We start from the raw sequence: 23,032 nt of genomic DNA on the forward strand, positions 1-23,032 counted from the left end.
TTCTCTTCACTTCGGACAGTACGTGGTTAGATTCTCTACTGAATTCTGCTGCTGATATCTTTCCACAAATCGTCTAATCATGGAAATGGAAGACGGATTTCTTATATTGAAATGACGAAAATAGTCTCGTTGTATCTGTATTATCGAATGTTGATTTTTATTCGCTGGGTAATCGTGTATATTCTCATAATTATTTTCTCTGATCTCCTTTGTAAGGTCTGAAGAGTAAACGGAAAAGAAAAATTAAATTAAAAAAGTTATGAATTTTTTCAACTAGTTCGCTTCTTTTGCACCACTCTAATTATGAATACGGACATTGGAAGATATTCTTAACGATTTTCTTTTTCTATTAAAATTGCTCGCATGTTACACACGCATTGAGAAATCATCTTGATTTATTTACATTTAAATTTAATTGTTCGATTTGATAGCAATGTTGTTAGTAAAATTATAGATTCGTTATCTAAGTTTATATTTTGAAGGTGCTCTTTATGCTTTCCCGACTTAACTTTTGCCTGAAATAACAGGCAAATGTTAATTATGTGCTTTTATCTTTCTCTACTTTCAATATCTTGACTATATAATAAAACGACAAGTAAATAAACAAATTTGCAATCCCAAGTTTTACCTGTTATCGCTAATAAACATGTATCTGGTCGACGATAGACTTGTTAATCGTGCAGCTAAGAAACAAGATTTTCTTGATATGATATTTAATAGTCGCACGACGACACTGATGAAAAGTATTATCGCTAATTAGCATTTTAATTTATAGTATTAGTTTCTCGATATCACTTTCTCGCTTTATTGGAGCGTGCAGTTTAAGAATAAATATTATATTTCATGTTCATTATGTGTATATACATATAATGAATTGAATTTCTTGAAATCGGATTTGCGATTCGTATAAGCATGGATACAACACGCATATACTTTATTCACTAAATGCTTAAAGTTTAGTAAATTTAATTTCTTAAACGAACATATTGTACTTTTGTAAAATAAAAGTTATCACAATTAGCATTTCTCGATAAATAGAGATAAGTTAACCGCGGAACTTTTTTCTTCGAAGAACGGAACAGTTTTTCACAAGAAAGAGGATTGAAAGAAAAATTAGAAAAAGAAGACGTACTTTTTACCGAGGCAATGGCCTCTTAGTAAAGATGTGGTTGTATGTTTAATGCTTTTAATTCGCCGTAATCAAAGAAGTGTTATAGAAGCGAGGTGTGGCCGAACATAAATTTCGCCTTGCAAGTAGAAAAGGCACGCGCATTCGTTCCACATGGTGAATATGCGCACGCACGTTTGTCGCGATCGAAGCTTGTTCGACGCGGTAATAGTGACGATGGCGCGGCAAAAACGAACGCGCATACGATACGTTTTCCACTTTCATCGGCTTCCGTTTTTGCGAACGAAGATTCCGCGGTTTCTATCTCGACAAAGTCACACGACAAAACTATCGAGATATCTCGTCGAACGGATGCAACAGCGGCTGCTTGAAACGTGTTCCTGTCGCGATTGTCGTTGTTGCCGTCGCCGCCATCGCCGTCGCCACAGTCGTAGCCGCCAACAACTTTCACTTTTCCTGGCCACCGATCGTCGACACGTCGGTGAGTCTCCGCGAGCTTCTCGCACGAGTTCACGCGATTCACACCCGCGATATTCCTCGGGGAAGTCTTCCACACATGGGCTACACTCAGGCACACGTACTTAGGGCCCGTGAAGAATAATGACCGATAGACGAACTTAGCACTTCATCGCCGGACCGTTTCACGCACGCAACCACATCGCTGGCCGCGGCTAGCTTTTACCGACCTCGCAGCAGAAACTTTACATGCTCGGTAAAGTTAACGCATTCTGTTTTTTCTCCTCTATTATCGTTTTGTACAGAAAAATACATAGTGCATTTGAGTAGATGTTATTTGTTTCAAGTATTTCATAAGTTCATATATCTATCATCAATTTATTACGAGCATTATTCAAAATACATTATAAATCTTAATAAGTTTAGCATTTAGAGCAAAAATATTAAATTAAGGAAAAAATTCGGTTTACTTAGCACAAATAGTTGAACCAACTTTCTTTTTGATAAAATTTTATAATATTCTTGCAAAAAAAAATAAATCCTATTTTCAATAGATGAATTAAAAAAAACGAGTTTTTCTACAATTTACGATCAATATATTTTAAGACTTATCAAGAAAATATTTTTTTGTTGAAGATAATCATTACTTAAAAGAAAGAAAGTAAACTGAGTAATTGCTTTTCTTTTAGTAGTAGAATAATATTTTTCTGTTGCGTTAACAACAACACACTGTTAGGGAAACACTAATGAAAATTCGCATTTACACGGCAATTTTCGTGATGATATTGATATTATTGATAATTGGCTTACGTTTAATCTCGATTCTGAATTATAACACCAATTTTCACTTTTAGTTATCTGATATTAATTATATCAGCTGGAGAGAAGATTGATTTCTTTTGAATCGATAAAACTGAATCTTTCAAATAACGTTTAAATATTCTCTCTGAACAGGTAGTTCTTTATTTATCAATGTCGAATGTTTATCTCGGATTAAATTTCGCTCGAAACTCGAGAACCCAAGGTAACTAGTTAGTTCGATAAAGTGTGCTGGTTATCGAGTCGCTTAAAGGTATTTAATCCGCGAAGTAGTTCTACGAGTGAGCGAGCGAGTGAGCGAGCGAGCGAATGAGTGAACTATGTCCGTCCGTTACGCCTTGCTTGAACACTTTCGCTTTCGTGCTCCGTGGCTCATCATGGTTGCTAATTAGACGCTGTGTAATCGTCGTTTTATAGTTATTTACCGACGCTTTATCTTTTGCGAATGAAGATCTCTTGTGAGTGATCATGCTATGATGATCAGTGATTAACTTGCAATATAAACATTAAGTCTTTGTTTATTAATAGATAAATAATGGGTAATTGGATTCGATAATACCGTGTTGCAAGAACAGTTTTTTATCCACATAAGAATATTACGTTAAACTTGAAAAGCTCTTAATTATGTTGCTGAAGATGAATAGCGATGTTATCATAACCTTGAAATATTTCTGTCCGAAACTTTTAGTAAACCTTTTTTTCGTTTTTATCTTTTTTCTTCAGAATTCATTTTCTTACAATATTTATTGTAGAAAATATCATACATAGTTAATTGCAAACCGGTTTATATTGAATTATTTTGAAAGTTCTCTTATTGATAAAAGAGAGTTCAGAATAAGAGCCAAAAAAGTTAAGATCAAATTATTAAAATTGGGAGTTATCACTGATGGGCTGACCCAGTAATGATATTATTATTATTTATTATTAATTATCATTATTAGTTATATTATTTATTATTATTTATATCATTAAATATATCATTACTGCGTAAACCCGTCGGTAATGGTTTTAAATTTTAACAGTTTTGGTTTTTCGTAAGCTTCTAACTTTATTTTGTCCAAACCGTTTTGCAACTAACTATACATACTATACTACCTCGTTGTAACTTTATCTCGTGAACTATAGTGAGATGCTCGCTCTTTGCATGCATCATTAAATTCATAAGGTCGATGCTTCATTTGTGACCACTTTAAGGATTTTCAACGAAATAAACGCGTTTTAATTAAATTCTCTTCGTTATCTAATGCCTTTAATTATTTTAATATATTCTTAAGAATCTTTAAATAATAAATTTAAGGCTGGTAAGTAAAATAAATTAAATATATTTAAAAAAAATAATACTTACTATTAGTATGTCATAATTTCCGATTTCACGGTTTTTGGTCATCATAACACCATAAGTTCTTGTATAATAAACACCTGTTCTGACCACGTAATGAAATTGAGATTAATTTATAATGAAACAATTAATAAAAAGGTATATTCAATAAAAATCATTTAATGTTAATATTTATCTTCAATAAGATATATATATATATATATATATATATATATATATATATATATATATGTATATATAAATAACATGTAATACAGTAACTTCTATTCTAAACTATTAAGAATTTTTAAAATTTATATATCTTATGCAGATTTTTATAATAGTAACTGAACTTTTTAATTAGAGTTGTAAAATAAATATTGAAAAATGAACATTATCTTAATAAATTTCTCTATTAAAGTTTTTATTTTTAAAATTTTCTTGTTTTATTAGCGATTCGCAATTTTTTAGTAATTATTTTTTCCTTTTTCTTTTCCTTTTCTTGTTGTTTTTCTTTTTTCTTCATTTCCTTTCCCTTTTTTCTGCTTTAACTCTCATATTTTCTTCTCGTTTTATTGATAATTCTACTTTCTTTTTCTGTTTTTGCTCCAACAACAATCGTTTTCTATCATTTCCTTGTTTTTTTAACTCTAACCAACAATCACTTGCAATCACTGAAGATAATTGTATTTTATTTTTATTATTCTTTTTTGATAATTTTACTTCAGAATAAACTAAAATGTTTTTAGTTTCTTCTCTGCTATTTAAAGGTACTGATATTTGAGTTGTACAAATTTCCTTATTAATATTATTAGTTAAATAATTGCTTAAATTATTCTCATTCGGTTTGTTTAAAATAGAACATTTATCTAAATTTTGCTCAGTACTAGACAAATTTTCATTGACTTCGTTTAAAATTTGGCCTACTGATAAATCTGAATTAATAGTTATAAGAAAATTGTCTACATTATTCTGTAAGTTATTATTGCTTAAAGTATTTGCAATAAAAAATGAATTTATATTAATATTTGAAGAATTGTTATTGCTTTTGCTTAAAGTGTAGTCTTCTACATTTAAATTTATATTTGACAAAGGACCTTCACAAGGTGAGGTGATTCACAGAATTATGTATACTATATATAAAGTTTGTTTCCAGACAAATAGCTGTACTATACTTCTATAATTTTAAAGCACAATAGTGAAGGCCATTAAGAACCAGAGCATGAATTTTGTATTGCCACAATTTTATAATTTTATATAATTTTATAATTTTACACAAAACACATTCATTGTTTTTGTTGGCTACAACTCGAACAACGCAACAACCAGTTCTGGCCAAAACTGGATCATTATATTAATACGTGATTTAGTTGTCGATACCTATTCTTTTTTTATTAATAGAAATGAAATACGTGATTATGCATATTGAGGTTCACTTTTAGACTTTTCGTAAGCCGATTATAGAAACATTCACTCACAATCATGTCTTTTATACAATAATTCTAACGTTTATCTCACTTCGTATCTTTAACGTTTTGCATAAGAAAATGCAGCAATTCGTATACTTTTGGTTGTAAATATTTAGTTAAAGAAGAAAGAAAATTTTACATTCGTTAGCGAACAGCTTGATCAACAGAAACGCTATAAAAACAAAATATTGCGACTTACGTAACGCGAACATGAATTATAGATTAAATAATTCGAAAGATTTGTTGAAATAGCCACAAATGGAGCAATGACCCTATATTCCTACAATTAATGATATTCAGTATGAAGTACGAGTGGGCACGCGTCACAAATGAGCTCAACGTAAGAACTTTTCTTTACGACTCATTAGTTGCAATTATAAACACATTTCCGATAATGCCAAGTGGCGTAGCGTACAATTAACCGGACGAACGACCTGATTTATCGCTTTCCCTATTTGATTCATTGATTAGTGAAACGAGAGAGTTATAATGACAAGTTGTTGTCGACGCCACTCAAACGTATTATTTGTTATTTTAGTGTCTTGATTGCACGCGGCGAAATGGAACGGAAAGCGATAATAGCATGGAATGACCAAGGCATCTCATTGGTATGTTTACCGTATGTATCGTTACTAAACGGTACTATTTATGGAAAATTATTGTTACTTATCGTTGATATTAGTATCTAATGTGCAGACTACAAAACCGATTCCATCTATCCATTCCTCTTCTTTTGAAATTACAAGAAACTATTGCGGTTTAAATTAAGTATTCCTACGGAAATAATGTGATTGGCTCATTCTCGACTACGAGAATATATCAAACTGCGGTTGAATCGGAATTGTCGTTTATTGCATTGATGGTTTTTATAGTGGAGAACGTATTCATATTTTTTACGTTTTAGCAAACTTCTGCTGGTCATCTAATATATTATGACTACAATATACAGAAAAAACAATAAGATTTATACTGTTTAAAAAGTCCGATAAGGATTGATAGTATATACACAACACACATTTCAAATTTTCTTGAAATATTTCTTTTGTTTTATATCTACCTTTATCGACAAAATATTATACTAAGCGATTAAATATTTACCAGAAAATATATATATTTTTTTATGTAATTTTATCATTTTCTATCAGAAACACGATTTAGTTATATAGAATTTTCTCTTATCTAACTCTATCAAATCTTTTAATCAAAGTAAGTGGTAAGTGAATTCACTAATTACATTTGAGAATTATCAGGAGGATTATCCTAGATAAAAAACACAGGAATATTCTGTAAATGTCCTGTGAATATATATATATATATATATATATATATATATATATATATATATATATTCTTTATGAATATTTGTATATTCTATAGAATGTACTAAAAATACTATTTTATATGTTCATAATCCTAGCATACGGTATTCTATGGATTTTCTATGAACATCGTTAAGACATAGGACGTCCTCTGGTCTTTAGGATTCTTAGGAGATTTGTGCTGTTAGGGATATGTTTATTCAGATAGCACAAGACGTTTTAAGATTTTAGATGTATTCTGGACGTCTTTGGGCATCTTGGACATATTTTTAGTGATTTTGGCATATCTTGTGCTGTCTGGGTACAGTATATTCGAATAATACAATTATAAATTCTACGTATATAAAATTTACGTAAAATATTTTATTGAATTATAGGTACTTTTATGTAATATTCCATAGAATGTATTAAAGATATACGTAAATTTAGGATACACTAAATTTAATAATCTTAAATTAATTTGAAGTTTTAGATGTCTGAAATTTGGACAATGCATGACGTACTATTTGTTCAGAAAGACCTACAGGATGTAGTCGGTCACTACAATTTAATTATTGTATTTTTTCATTCACTGTTCGAACTGAGTACTTGAGATATCACGTGTATGGCGTATTGTTTTACGCCGCTGACATTCCTGTCATACATCGAATCGTTTCTCCCTGATAAAGCGAACTAAAATGTTCGCGAAACGTCGGAATTACACAAAAAGAATTTACGCGGCTTAAACCCGGAAATCAAATTTAATATTTATGGACATTGCGAAAGCCTCAAATATCAAATCTCAACTATTATTGCAAATATCGCAAAACGGTATAGGATTTTTATGTTTATCTCAATTTGTCCTACGTTCCCACAAAAATTGCGGAAGAGAGTCTGGGATACCCTGTATAATCATTACAGTGTTATACTATTATACTACGGTATATATCGTTTTATAATTTTGTAATAATATAATGTCGAATATAAAATAGCGCTCACACAATAACCGCACCATTGACTCTTCAGTCTTTATTGAAATCTCGGTTTGTTTAATTCTCGAGTTGCATAAAAACCCTTTTATGCTATATAATTTTGAATTTAAAAAATATCATGATAATTGATTTAATCAACCAGATTATCGCGTTTTCTGAAAGCGGTATATATTTTTTTCTATTATAAGTGTACGAATCTCTGCCTATAGAGAATATTACATATATATTCATAGAATATCTGACTCGAATATTCTGAAATAAACATTCATATTTCATAAGAATGTTCATAAAATATTTTGTGCTATCTAAGGTCATATTAAAATTATCGGCTTGTGTCGATAAATTAATTAATTATTTTACTTTTAAATCTTACTGATTGCATTTTCCTTGTACCATTATCTTTACTGCGTCAAATCGGCATAAAGAGAATCGACAAAAACTTTTGCGAGATTGAATTTCTAATCCGTATCCATAAGACATCGTAGCCATCTAATATGTTACTTCGTACAACATAAAACGGTTAAAAAGACTCGACGGATGTTCTTTTTGCGAGATTAAATTTCTAATACGTATATTAACATTTGATCCTGAATATAAGGATTTGTTAATTTTATATTTTCTCGACTTCTTCACTTATTGCAGGTTTTGTATTTTTTCGTCACGTCGATTATCTTCGCTGCGGCGTACGATCCAGATGACAAGTCCCTGAAAGATATTCTTTTGCCTGAGGGTCAATTCGAGGCGTTTTATTTGAAAGGCACGCAAGATGAGGAACAGAATGCCGTGAGACCGCCTCATCTTCACGGGTCTTTTCATCAGTATCGAAATCCTGCGTTGGTTGGTGTACCGAATAGCGCTGCCTATGGATTTCGCTTCGACGGGAAACGCCGCTTCAATTTCAGTTGAATTGAAACAAATCAACAATGGCGGTCTTATTAAAAACTCTAGCAACATTAATTGACGTTCTCATTCTTTGAAGTCTAGAGTTAAAATTTTGATCCTACTTTCGATTTCATTTAACACCTAATTTCAAAGCTTGAAACCTACATCAACCTCTTTTGATTGTATTTAATTTATTAGTTTTGAGTCCCTTTTTAGAACTTACCTTTTGTACGTTCTTTGTCATTTAGAAGTAGGATTTCAATTTCCATGTATATTAAACATATAGAGTAAAATTTATCAAGCGTACCTGTCTAAAATTTTCTTATCTTCAATTTTATTAAAATTCTATCTCAAGATTGATCTATCTCAAGATAGAACTTCTTTTCTAGAATGCTTAAATCGATCCATGACAATCGAAAAATGGAAATAAAATTGAATTTATATCAGATAGAAAAAGAAAAAAAAATTTATCAAGTATTATTAGAATCAAGCTGATATAGTAGCATACTTAGTAGCGCTGCGGCTAGTGGGTGAGCAGCACTTGCGCCCGTGCGCGACGTTCTGTAACTCAACCAATATTTTTCGTCCTACTTTTGTTTTTACATGATTTTCAAGAGGAAAAAATCAAGATTTTTAATCCACTTAAAAAAAAATCAAAAGGGTCACATTTTGAAAAAGTTCCACAAAATTATATAAACTGAAAATTAAGGTAAAATTTTTTTTGTTACAAAATAATTATTTTTATTTTGAACTTTATTAAAAGACCTTTCTAAAATCTCTTAAAAGTCATTTACATTAAGTAAGTGTAATAGGAGTTGCATACATGTGAAAATGAGCGGCCGAGGAAAAACGTCAAGAAATCGAGTTCTTGTAAAATCTTGATAACACGTTGCACTAGCTGTATTTCCTTTGCAGGATTCAAAAATGTCCACTAGCATTATTATCTAGAGTTTTCAATAAAATTGGAGACAAAAAATTTTAAGCGGGTATACTTGGCAAATTTTACTTATATACTGATTTTGCAGAATATACTGATGTTAGAAAATTCAAGTCAAAAGGTGGGGCTAAAATTTTGACTCGGAAGAATTACGTTAGTTATCGTTGAAACGCGGAACTAGAAATATATAGATACTTGGTGATTAGCGGTTAGTAATTAGCGATTAACGGTTAGCATCATTTTCTACAATAAAACGTATGCAATCTGAGAGTGTTAATACACAATAAAATTTCGAATTAGATAAGTGTTGGAATTTTCCTAATGAAAAGAGAAAATTGTAAAGGTTTAGTTTTTCGGAGCAATAAGTATGGACGTGATCGATGTATTCTCGAATGTATGTTTTAAGATAATAAAAAATATATATTAAATCGCTTGTACTTTTAAATTACATCCTATATTCTGCGTTGTATAGCTAGTTAAAAGACAATTAATTGAATTAATTAATTAAAAATTTATTACAACTCAATATTTTTCTTCAATTTTTTTGCAAATTTTAGTTTAGTTTTATAAGATTTCTTGTAATTTTATCAACATTAATATTTTAGTAATTTTTTATTAATCAATCTTTAAGGAAAAGTAACGCAGTTTTTAGTTAAATTCATCAAATTTTATATTTATAAAATTTAATATTTAAAACTTTCCGTTACCTTTTAATAATATTTATTAACTTTCATTATATTTCATAGTATTTTATTATACATCTCATTAAGAAAATTATAATTTCTATTGAAATATATTCAGTAAGTTTATAATCATTTTTATTTCAATTTCCAACGAATAGTACTTTCATGTATTTCATATAATTCATAGTACTTTCATCAAAATATTTCCATCAGAGAAGACACACTGAGCTTACGCATAGCCACATGATTAATAAACGATTTATTCACATTTACACACATTCGCAATACATTCACACATTTAAACGCAATTAAAAACAAGATTTATATCTTGTTATTGGAAAAATAATGAAAATTAAATTAATGTATGAAATAAACTATCCAATTAATGAATCCTTTTCCGTTAAAATTCGTTATTTTAGATGGAAGATGTAGTCTCTCGTAGTACTTTGTAATTTAATATAGTCCTAAATTATATTTTTGTACATAATTCTGTATTATGTTTTTGTCATAACAAAATATATAATTTATTATTCTAGGAACTGCTCATAGCCGATAATGATTTGACTAGTTACAAAGGTAATTTGATAAATTAGAAAGTGATAATGATTGGTCTCTCTCAATATTTCCCCTGAGGAAAAACCGACTCTAAATGAACCAAAGAGACTGTAATTAGTTACAAAAGTTAGTGATTTTAAGACATTAGCTGTATTAACACGCCAATTTTTTGAGAAAGTATCATTATGATTATTTACATGAGCGCACAGAGAGAGTGATTCTGCTTCGCTGGCGAGTGAGCTTGGTAATGTACGATTGACACTCGATTGCAATGGCACATCTAATATTGAACAAATGTTGATTAGGCATTTCTCAGAGAATTCTGACACACACATACACACACATACATATACGCGCGTGCGCGCATACACACTCATATATACATTTCTTTATATCAATCTAAGCATTTTTCAAACATGTTCTGTAACCTGTACGATAACCACGCCTTTTCCGTTATGATCGTTTTTGAACTGAATCTAATTTACACCAATTATCAAGTTTGATATGTATCCTTCTTAGTAAAACCGCTTCTTCTTTTTCTTCTTTTTTGTAAATTTCTAATTAATTAATCGATTTTTATACGTTTAATCAACAGGAATTGATTAGGCATAAGGTTAAGGTTGAATTTCAAGATTAAATAATATTGGATGTTACACGTTTTCATAAATAAATCTGAAAAGTAAACGGACCACGTTTAATGTCAAGTGCGCTCTAAGAATATCAAAAGATATCAAAAGATATCAAAAATAAGGACCAATTAATTTTGCACAACTTTCAATGTTTAGATAATTTATTAGAAACTAGCGCTTCGCATCGAAGAACTCAGAAAAACACGCAATTAAAACCGCGTGCGAGTGATTTTACTTTCATTAAGCCAATGGCCTTTGTTACGACTACTCTCGCATTAAGCTGAAAGATCAGATTTTCAACGGTGAAGATATATGCTCGCTGCATAGTTGTGTGTTCTTGAACGTAAAACCCATTGCAATCACTACAACGGTGTTAAAATATTCGTATTCCCATAAGTCGAGAAGTGTATATCGCATTACATATCTGTGTGTTTTCATCTCTGCTGTAATTATGGATAAATGAGTTTTTATCATTTCAAGAAAATTATTTCTTGGTAACTATTATATATTTTATGGCACTTTGTTGGGTATTAAACGTGTCGAAGTCTTTACATAGACAATACTCTCTTGTAATTTTATAATTTCAAATTATTATATTTAAGTAATTATATTTATATTATAATTATAGTTATATGACTAAATCACATAGCACTATTAAGAGTCTATGAAAATTATTTGAAATAAATTATAATCTATAACAAAATTTTTTTTTTATCACATTTGTACAATTTATTTTTACATAGATAAAAGCTATTAAGAATTCAATTCAAAATTTTCTTTTAATTCTTTAACCAAACTATGTAATTATACTTCATTTTATATATAATTTTTAAGATTGATATAATTGCAAAAATTATTGGAATTAATTTGTGTTTAATTCCCTCTCTTTTTCTCTTTTATTTTTGTTTTATTAACTAGAATTTATTTTTATTATTTATTTTGTACAGCACAGTATATTTGACTATTATTTATTTTTTTGTTAAGAATCATTAGTTTACAAATTTTATTATCAGCCATAATTTTTAAATTATAAAGGACATTCTAGCCATAATTTTTAAATTATAAAGGACATTCTATATAATTATTAACAAGGAACTGTAGAAAACTAATTGCTTTCGATATGTGCTCATCCAGCGTACCGAACAGTATGCACACGTGGGGGATTATATACGCCTAGTAATGTGATATCAAGTTCACTTCGGTACAAACGCCGTTCTAACGGGGGAAGCTTTAAAAGAGGTGGCTAATACTGCCGCACGACAGTCGTCTTCGCAGTACATCGGTGAGGTGATCTAGCGGGATTTCGTGCCAGCGACGAGATGAGGATCACGTGTTTTGTCACGGTGAGTGGGCAGCTGGTCAGGCGACGATTATCGTTTTCGCAATGAGGAAAGTGAACAACGAAATACAAACTATGTGATTAATCGCATCAAATTGGCAAGCTTATTATCAAACTTGTATGGATATTATGGATTGCTTACTAATTAAATCCATTAGTATAGCTTCGTGTGTAGAAGCTCGGCAAGTTTATAGTTAGAAAGCAGAAAATTATTTTTGGCATTTCAAATGTAGTGAAATAATATGATACACTTGCTGCTGACAAATTGTAATTGTTGCTACGGATCAGTCAGTGATTTTTTAAAGGAAGCGTGATACTAGTATTAGATTGATTAATTTGATATTGTAAGTATGAAAGTTTCGTCTGCGAGAGTAAATAAATAATTTCAGCTATGAACTTTCCAGCAACTCAGCAAAGTAGATTTCTGACAAAGTATTGCTCAATAAAAACGTACTATAATTTATAATTTATATGATGCTATTGCAAGTATTGCATATGTTAAAAATAAATTTTATGCCATATATATTCTCATTATGTATATAGGTTTGCATGTATGTATCATCGACAGTATCCGCCAATGAGATCAATTCTTTAAATAGGTAAGCAGATCTTTGCAGTCCTTTTTTTATTATCTATATGTTGACAACAATTATTCTCGAATATGAGTTTATTTTGTAGATTTTAAAACTAGTTTTACAAAGATCTATCTCAAAAAAGTATTACTGGTTAGTTAGTAATAGATTACTTAATAATTTTATTACTATTGGTTAATGATTTTGAGTATTGGAATTACAAAATTACTAATACTTCAAAGTAATTAAATGATTATGACGACGGTGATAATATTATATATTACTGATGTATTATTGAGTTTTTGTGATAAATTATTGGTGCGAATTATTGTCTGACAACGAGAAAAATAAATATAAATAGTCTCATGATTATTATGAATTGTTTTACATCTTGTGTTTTTCAAATTAGCTTACAGTTTTGTTCTAATTCATTATAATGTTTAGTTAAAATTTTAAAAGCCATCATATTATTACTGATTCGCTGATATTATTTATATATTATATTAATATCAGTCGCATTCTGTTTGTTGTTGTGGCGTTTTCAACATTTACTAGCAAATATGTCTTTATAAGGTTCTTTTAAATAATGTAAGAGTATATTTAATCTTTAGACTGCCGGGAAAGCCACTTTTGTAGCTTTTCCGGAAGTTTAAAGGTTAAACATGATTCACAACAAAGTATAGTTAAAACTTATTGGTATTACCAGTTCCCGTTCAAACATTGATGTCAAGCATCGAACAGCGCGATCTAAGAAAGGGATTGATGGACGTTACAAGATGAAAACCACGTGAAGACACACGTATAGAAACAAAATATAGAATACTAAATTCCTTTATTATTTAAATAAAATAACCAAACATTAGATTGTCTGAGTTATTTTATGAGGTAAATTTGAGATAAAAAAATGTATTATATATAATAATACACTAAATAATCACTGAATTATTGAGCAATGATTAATCACTACTGATAATTACCAGTAATACTTTTCTATAAGGGATTAAGAGTATATTATTTATATAGTATCTGCAAGAAGTCGTTGGAAATTATAAATACATTAATATTTCTATTTTTATAAAAATATATGATGTAAAAATATGTGGTACATATATAAATATATGATACAGTTGAGTAACAACATATTTTTACTATCATGTTTTATAGTTAATTCACTTTACTTTATATTACTATATATTATTATTTCTAACTTATATAATACACTCAATAAGATTTTTTGGATGCGAATATTCTATAAATAAATATATACTATAAATATTAAATATAAAAAATATATATGTTATTTAGAATAGTAGCATATAGATATGCTCATGATTCCAAATTCTAGTAAATTTGAATTAATATTAATTAGTTACAGAAGAAAAGTAAACTCTAAATTACTAGGAGACTTTATATACATTAATTTGAATATTTAAAGTAGATATTTACAAAAATTGAAATTTTTATCTCATTATTTTTTAATTATCTTTCCTTTTGCTAATGATAGCAACATCATATATTTCTATAACAACACAGATAAAAATATTCTTATACCTCAAAATAGAGTAACTTTTGATTCAGATTTTAAATTATTGTTAATTTGTTAAGTTATTGTTAAATTGTTTATGTCACTTACAGATACAACATAGATTAATCAGTTATTTTTACAAAACTTTTTCATTATTTTTGAAATATGAGTAATATATTCAGTATATATTCCTATGTATATTCATAGTAAAAGTTTCCATAGATTATTTGATTTAATTTTCAATCGAATCTTTTTCTCTCGACATTGGAATAATATGTCTGTTTATTACTGACTTCCTCAGGATAAAGAAAACCGGATTGCGCGAGGATTTGACGCTGAAAGATTTTACCGTGAAGAAGGTAAATCCTATCCCCGACATCTATCCCGATGTCTACTCCACGTCGCAAAAGTCTCGAGCGAAGATATGGATCGACACATTCCAGAAGCCGAAAAAAGCCCACAGATTTCTGCTCGAGCCCCAACAGCATCGTTACTACAATCGTGGTTACTCGAGACCACGTTTGATAAAACGCTTGAAAACTCGTTCGATTACCGGTGCGCCCTACGAGCTGGAAAATAATCAGCTGAACGTGTTAACTAAGTCTGTTCCGAAGCATAACGAGGGACCTATTCATATTGAGCCCGTACTTCGGGTCACCAAGAAGAAGAATGTCTTCGACTCCATCGTAGACATCCTGGGTCAGTTGCTCAATCCGCCGAAAAACGAGCCAGGCCCGTTGATAGGTCCTATCAACGTGCCAGGATCGATACGCAAGATCTATCTACGACTGATGGAGCCGGTTGAATCAAGTCAAGTGATGGTACGTTTTATCACCCAAGTACCGGTTCCTGTGATCGACGTGGAGCCTAAACACGACTCTATCATTCCGATTCCACCTATTATCGATCCTGCAGCCGTGCTCTTGAAGAGCCAACACACTGTTTTGTCCGATGCGGTGTTTGCTTCTACTCGCTATTTGCCTCGAAGTGTTAATCACACTTCCGGTAAAGTTCAAGTTCCGCAGTTGGGCAAATCGTCTTTCTTGAACCTAAACAGTTCGCTGAAGGATATTCATAGTGTTGGCACGAGCAGCAAGGACGGCTTTTTGAACGGAGAGGAGAAGAACAAAAATCCGTTTGCGGAGTTGAACTTGGAGAATTCCGAGAACCTGTTCTTCGGCGGGTCGAACTCATACTACCAGGCGGGTGAAGACGCGGTGAACCAGGTGAAGCAGTTGTTGAACGACTCAACAACGGCAATCGAGAACGACGATTCGAAGGACCCACCGGGAACCTCGTATGAGTTGAACACGTATCGCTTGCCTCTTCGACAAATCGCCCCACAGTATCCTCTTGAACACCCTGTCGAACACATCGAATCTAACTCTCCTCTTTCTTACGAGGACACGTACAAAGTGCCAAGTGACGTTCTCACCGGTCCCAGCTTGTACACCAGTCCATACGCACAGTTTAAGAACGCCGACTCAATGTCAGGGTCTTATGCGAACTCCTACGATCCGCATTACAGTGCTCCAAGTTCTTACTCTGTGTCCTACAATAAACCGGACGATGTACACACCACGCCGAGCAGTTATTCGCCTTCGTATCAGAAGCAGAACGACTTTAACGGCGGTCCGAGCTTTTATCCAACTCCTTATTGGAAACAAGAAGAGTTCAACAACGGGCTGAGCACCTCAACTTACGAGAAACCGAACGACCTTTACAGCGCGTCAAGTTCATATTCGACGTCTCACGCTAAACCGGCCAACACTTCACCTTCTTTGAGCTCGCTCACCTCTTTTTCTTATAAGAAGCAGGAGGACAGTCAGATTACTTCAGATTCTAACGATGCTCTTCGTGTCATAGATCCACCTCCTTTCTTCCCTACTTATCGGAAGCCGTCGGAGAGCTACGCTAATCGATCGTCGTCGATCGAGCATTCCACGATCCGTCAGTCGCGTTACAAAATGCAGAACTCGAACGAGGTTGGTTCGAATTCGAGGCAGCGTGGCGATGATCAAGTGATATGGGGTCAGATGAAGCGAGAAAAGAGCGAGACAAATCTTCGGCACGGAGATTCCTCGGAAGCCGATCACTCTGATGACAAGTGGCAACCGGTCGAGTATCTGCGCAAGAACACGGATTGGCATGATGCGTACGCTGATCTGACGAAAGTTGAGAATGATTCTCACGAAACCAGACAACCCTTTGAGCGCTTGGAAAAGACCTCACGTAAGGTCACGTTGAGCTCGCCCGAGAGAGCAGGCGCGATCGATCGGCATCGAAAAACTGCGTCGAGACGCCGCGGTATATCGGTCCCCGTTACTCCGAAGTGTCCGGTTTCCAGTAAGGAAGTCGGATGCGAGCAAGTAAAACCCACGTTGATACCTGACTTGGAGACTTCGACGAAGGTTATCGAGAAGCAGACACAGCCGACCGCAGAAATTAAACCGATCGTTGTAATCTTTTCAGAAATGGAAAAGAATGATGCAATTGAAAGTATGAGATTATTGGACGTCACCACGAAGGGCCCGACTACGACGAAGAGCCCGACTACGACGAAGAGCCCGACTACGACGAAGAGCCCGACTACGACGAAGAGCTCGACTATGACGAAAAGTCCGACTACGAAGAGCTCGACGACTAGTAATTTGACCGAGAAAACGTTGCCATTGATCGTGACGACCAAGAGTCCTCCGATAAGTAGCATGACGGAGATACCGTTGCCATTGATAAGGACAACCAACAGCCCTGTGGTAAGCAGCACGACGGACAAATTCATCGTGGATGTGAAGAAGAGTAGGCCAATGGCGAATAAGCTGGCGATGAAACCGATGATGAAATCGATGATAAAGCCGGCGAGCAGCACAACGAAAAAACCATCGGTGATTGAAAGTACTACGATGACGGAGGCGTCCACATCGAGCGATACCACGAAGAAGCTATTGCCGAAGAGGCCTATGATAATGAAGAAATCGGCGTTCATAATGAAAAGAATGGAGTTGAGCAGTACCACGATGAGAACGGTAGTGAGTAGCACGCAGAGGCCGACGAGAAGCAGTGTGACGAAGAAAACGATGACGACGAGGAAATCGACGTTCCGCGGCGGGATTTCGCGAACAAAATTGAGCACTATTTGATGAAATTTTATTTATTAGTAACATTATATCATATTCCGTTTCTGAGGCATGACCGACGGGAATTACGTACCTCTATGCGTTTACGCATTCGTCACTGCGTAAGAGATAGAATATATGAGTATCCCTGAGATGAATCATGATACTGCGAAAACTATTTCGGACTATCATATATTAGGGAAAAGGTTGTATGTACATGCGAGGCGCGTGCGTGTGTGTGAGAATGGATCGAATACATTTGTATATGATATCTTGTTAACAATCCTTTGAGCGAAAGAACCTACACGATAATAGCAATCGACGATGCTTTTTTTCGTTTTACGTTATTTGAAATATTCATGAGATCTGAAGTATTGTTCGTTTTTATTACAGAGGAATTATATAAGAATTATTATTATAAAGAAGGTCTAAAGGTTTTCTTTATATAAACTGATACTTTGCAAAATGGGGATAGTCCCGTGTTTGTTTTAAATCGCATACGAAGAAATTGTTAGTAGCAAGAGACATATAAATATGTATGTATGTATGTGTACACATACATACATGCATATATATATATATATATATTCTTTTTATATTTATATTTTATATTTGATGAGAAAAGCTGTCCTCACGTGATATGTTATTGCTAAATAACTCATATACTATACAGAGAAAAAGGTTTCCTTAGATTTAGTATATCTATTTGCATGTGACTTCAATTTATTTGATCAAAGTAATTTTATATTAAATATCATTTTGTTTCATTAGATTAAATCATGTCGCTTGATAGGAAAATACTATTATTTAAAGAAAATTTTCAATCAAATAGTATATAATAGTATATTATTTACTTATATTTTAAATTTTGTTACGTTGGATTAAATCATATCATTTTTATTGAGAAAAAGTTATTATTTTAGATTATTTCGTTCTTCAATCTAATCCTATTGTATTTTTACTAATCAATATGATATTTAGTTAAAAATTCAAGCAATTGTGGCGTCTCTATTAATGTACATTTTGTCAATCCGTTATATATCGATTGTTATTGTATTTATCGTTTTCAACGATTACTGATAACTTTAGTATTGAAAAGTATAATACTATAAGTATATCGTCAGAGTTAAAATTTAAATCACTAATTTCTGTTTAATTGTTGAAATCAAACTGTAGTCAGGAAGAAGGATTGATGATCGCATCTCGGCATGATTGATATGAATATTTGGATAGAAAATCATGGAAATAAATCGAAGGAATATTAAAAAGAGAGAGACTGTTAGAGTAAATATTAAGTTTTTTAAAATTATTTAAACAAAATTATCGAATTTTTTAGTAAAATAAGAAAATTAAGTAAAATCTTATTTTTAAATAAACAATAAATTATTTAGACTAAAGAATAGGTTTATTTGAGAAGCTAAAATATTAGTTTCTTTCCAATGATCCAATTTATTTGGATGCAATAAAATTTATTGAATTCAAAGAAATCTTTTTCTCTATATATTTATCTTACTAGGCTACAGGTATATACATAAATACCTATGTATTATAGGTCACCTCAAGATTATTGTCATACCTTTTGTTTATGAATTCTTTGACTAAATTAGATTCGATCTCCTTTCAATGAATTTTTTCGAAATATAATATTTTAATTTCTAAATTAAATATTTTATTAATTAATTAAGGTTACATATAAATTTCTCTCAAAAGAAAAATGCGAAGAAAAATGTTTTGTTATCTATTGACATGTCCTGTTCAAAACAACTGTTTTCAAAATGGTCAGGTGGTCATTGAATCCCTAAATGAAAGGCATAGCCATAGTTCTGAATAGTCCTCTACATGTATTAAATTGCCTTATGTTATTGACAACGCAATTTTCAAAACTTTATCGATATTGTTTTTAGATATTCAATTATTAATATCCCCCTTAGTCATTGACATTTCAGAAAAATCTAATTTTTCTTGTGATTAGCAGAATTTGCTGTTTACAATGTTTATCTAATTTAATTCGATAAAAGAGAACTTTAATTAAAACTGTAAACAACAAATTGGTTGGAAAGAAAACCAGATTTTTCTAACGTTTAGAGTGTTAATGACTAAAGAGAATGTTAATATAATTGAATGTTTTATCCTGTATCATGTATATGTCATATTATATTATTTTTAAGTTGTATATAAATAAACGATCGAGAGATTATTGTAAATTTTTTTTTCTTTACCACCGATCCGTGCGAGATATTTATGGTAAGTAAATATGAATATAATATTTCACCGCATTCACGGTTTGTCTTAAGTTCTAATTACTCTTATTGAAGTAAGTTAGACTTTGCATGACAAATGAGAAAGTGATATAAACAATACGGTCATTATTATTATTAAACCGCAATTAGAGAGTTTCTTAAGATATAACGTGTGTTGTTAGAAAGTCTTGATGCGCATTTTAGATGCATTTATAATCCAGTTTTTAACGTTAAACGTGAGTGTTTTTAACGCTTGCGTTAATACCGACTCGATGAAAGTAAGCAAGAAAGAATTAACGATTTGGAAAATCGTATAATTGTATAGCGGCGTCCTACACGCGGATTCTGTTGGCACACGATCTTTGCTGACAACGTGACTAAAATATTATCGCATAAAAGAGATCGATAAAAAATTAAGAATAATAGATGTCATATCTCGCGAAGAGATAATTGAGTATAATAATTTTATGTCACGCTGAAATCTGTAATTACAAATGTGCTTTATTGACATTCGGCGCTTGGAATATTAGAGATATGACAAAAGTTACATGAACAGAAATTGTTTAAGCAAGTAGGAAATTTGGCGGAAATTTGGAAATGGACAATTTAAAAAAGACTGATAAAGAACGAAAGAAATATCTTAGAAGCCTACGTCTTAGGAGATTACAGAAGCTTGAAAAGTTTTACAAAAGTAAAATTTAGGTGAAATTTGAGGAGTTGTAAAAATTGTAAATCAATAGGAGTATGAATTTTTTGCTATATATGTCTAATAACACAATATCTTAGTATAGAAAAATCAGATTTTATGGTGAATATTAACATCACTGTGGACTAGTTGTTCCAACTTCTTAGTAAATTAACAGATAATTAAATCATATATCTGTTTTTGTTTTTCTTTTAATTTAGACAAAGACAAACATATAATTTAATTATTAGTTCATTTATTAAGAAATTGGAACAATCGATCCTGAGACTATTTCAATCCGTTTTGCAGAAAAATCATGTTTTAACGGTAATTCTAGTCTCGACAGGAGTGATTTAAAATCAGCATTAATATATATTTTTTATTCATTAGGATCATAATAATTGTTATTATATATTATTATTATATTATTATTATATATGATTATTATATTATTATTATTTATATTATTATTAGATATTATATTAGTTCATAGAATAAATTTTGAAAAAAACAATATTTTGTAAATGGGAGTTATAAAAAATTTAATTTAATTATTTAATTCATTATATAATTCATTAGAAAATTTGAGTTTGTAAAATAAAAAGCGATTTAGAAATTTGCCGGAAGCCTCTGTGAACTAATAACACTGGTCGACAAAATTTGATTTTTCTTATGCTACAAAAGGAATGATAGATGATTTCGATAGTATTTTTCCCGTAAATTACGAATTTAAAACCCAAAATGTTCCATCACGTCACATTTTTTAGAAAAACATGCTCAAAGTGTAAAAAAACCCGTTTTTACCATTTTTAAACTTCTGTCACAAAGAAACGGGACATGATAAAATACTTTATGTAGGCTCAAATTAAAGCTTAAACCTTAAACTTTAAAGTTATAAAGCCAGAAATCATGTGATGGTATTGTGTAATAGCGTAACACAAGTTTTTGACTGGACACGCGCCAGTTTTGATCTTGAGTGTGACCACAATACAAGTGATCAAATCGAATATGACACCAATAGTGATCAAAATGTTAACGAAACTGTTCTTTTGAGGATTTCCAGGATCGCTGATTTCGAATTTGGTATCCATATTCAAAATAAGCAATGGCGGATAAACAAAAAGTAGGAACGAACAATTAAAAATTTTAAGTTGAAATACTAATATATTACAAGGTCTCATCATAAAATAATTTCTCTCGTCTCTTGAACCTCATTATTATAATCTATTTTATTTTATGTAGGCTTACTTTAAGCCCTCCGTTGTAACTAAATTCACTCTCAAATGCGAAAGCGGAATTGGCGCGCGCCCAAAAAAGAACTTGTGCTACATTATTGCACAATACTGTAACGTGGCTTTTGGCTTCATAATTTTAAAGTTTAAGGTTTAAGCTTTAATTTGAGCCCACGTGAAGTATTCTATTACGTCCTATTTCTTTGTGACAAAGGTTCAAAAAGTGCCAAAAAAGGGTTTTTTTACACTTTGATCACGTTTTACTAAAAAATATGACGTGATGAAACATTTTAGGTTTCAGATCATCTCGAGATAATCGTAATTCAAGTCGTAATCTGCACTAAAAATCCTATCGAAATCATCTATCATTCTTTTTGTAATAAAATCTTGTTCACCAATGTAATTAATAAACATTAAACTCTGTAAATTGGCAATAACTTAATGAAAATAAACAGTACAGTGAGGCCAGAGTGGTTATCATTGAAACATGATTCTTTTGCAAAACAAAATTGAAGTGAACACAATGATATTAATGTCCATCATAAAATCGAATTATTTTATATCAAGACATTGTGTTAACAGACATAATAAAAAAATTCATACTCCAATTAATTTATAACTTTTTAGAATTTTCTAAGTTTTATCTAATTTTTACTCCTTTAAAAAGGATTCAATAACATCTTAAGTAACCACATTACTTGATACTTATCCTTCTATTTATTCATACATTTGTTTGTGCAAGCAGGAGATTTGCAAAAAAAAAACGGTAAAAAATGAAGAAAATGCGAGGAAGAATATGCGATAAGAAGAATGCATATCTTAAGCAGCTACGTTATCTGACGTTCATATCTCTATTAACCGAGATATGTCGAGCGTGTCGACAAAATCAAAACAACGAGTGAAAGAAACGTGACGAATAAACGCGATGCACTTTCCAAGCAATTGACGCGGTCACGGCCTTCGCATCGATCGTTGCGATTAGTTTTCCACCCGCGGGAGATTTTAATGCGGCAGTGAAAACAATTTTACCAGCGATCGCGATTACCATAGCGGTTACGCCGTGGCGATCTTTGCTATTTCTTTGATGGCAGAATCGACGTGCTAGAAAACACGTTTGCATTGCTAATCGCAGGAATGCGTACATACGCATTACATA

General features: G+C 31.5%; 2 protein-coding genes across 6 annotated transcripts; both read left to right on the top strand.

Moving 5' to 3' along the window:
- The first annotated feature begins 1,541 nt into the window (after positions 1–1,541).
- LOC116853604 lies at positions 1,542–9,728 on the top strand. Of its 5 annotated transcripts, none has more exons than XM_032834737.1 (3): positions 1,542–1,610; positions 5,730–5,799; positions 8,124–9,728. In XM_032834737.1, exons 2-3 carry the CDS (start codon positions 5,752–5,754, stop codon positions 8,385–8,387), a joined length of 312 nt encoding a protein of 103 aa, XP_032690628.1. In that variant the 5' UTR covers positions 1,542–1,610; positions 5,730–5,751; the 3' UTR covers positions 8,388–9,728. The 5 variants fall into 5 exon arrangements, with proteins under 5 accessions (XP_032690628.1, XP_032690624.1, XP_032690625.1 ...); XM_032834733.1 differs by lacking the exon at positions 1,542–1,610 and adding an exon at positions 1,617–1,841; XM_032834734.1 differs by lacking the exon at positions 1,542–1,610 and adding an exon at positions 2,679–2,862.
- Positions 9,729–12,437: 2,709 nt separating this feature from the next.
- LOC116853603 (mucin-5AC-like) lies at positions 12,438–18,392 on the top strand. Its single transcript, XM_032834732.1, has 3 exons — positions 12,438–12,510; positions 13,050–13,105; positions 14,905–18,392. Exons 1-3 carry the CDS (start codon positions 12,487–12,489, stop codon positions 17,741–17,743), a joined length of 2,919 nt encoding a protein of 972 aa, XP_032690623.1. The 5' UTR covers positions 12,438–12,486; the 3' UTR covers positions 17,744–18,392.
- Positions 18,393–23,032: the final 4,640 nt, after the last annotated feature.

Source organism: Odontomachus brunneus, unplaced genomic scaffold (genome assembly GCF_010583005.1).
Source record: "Odontomachus brunneus isolate Ranch 3 - 2012 unplaced genomic scaffold, Obru_v1 Obru_scaffold_370, whole genome shotgun sequence".
In the NCBI taxonomy this organism is placed as follows: Eukaryota; Metazoa; Arthropoda; class Insecta; order Hymenoptera; family Formicidae; genus Odontomachus; species Odontomachus brunneus.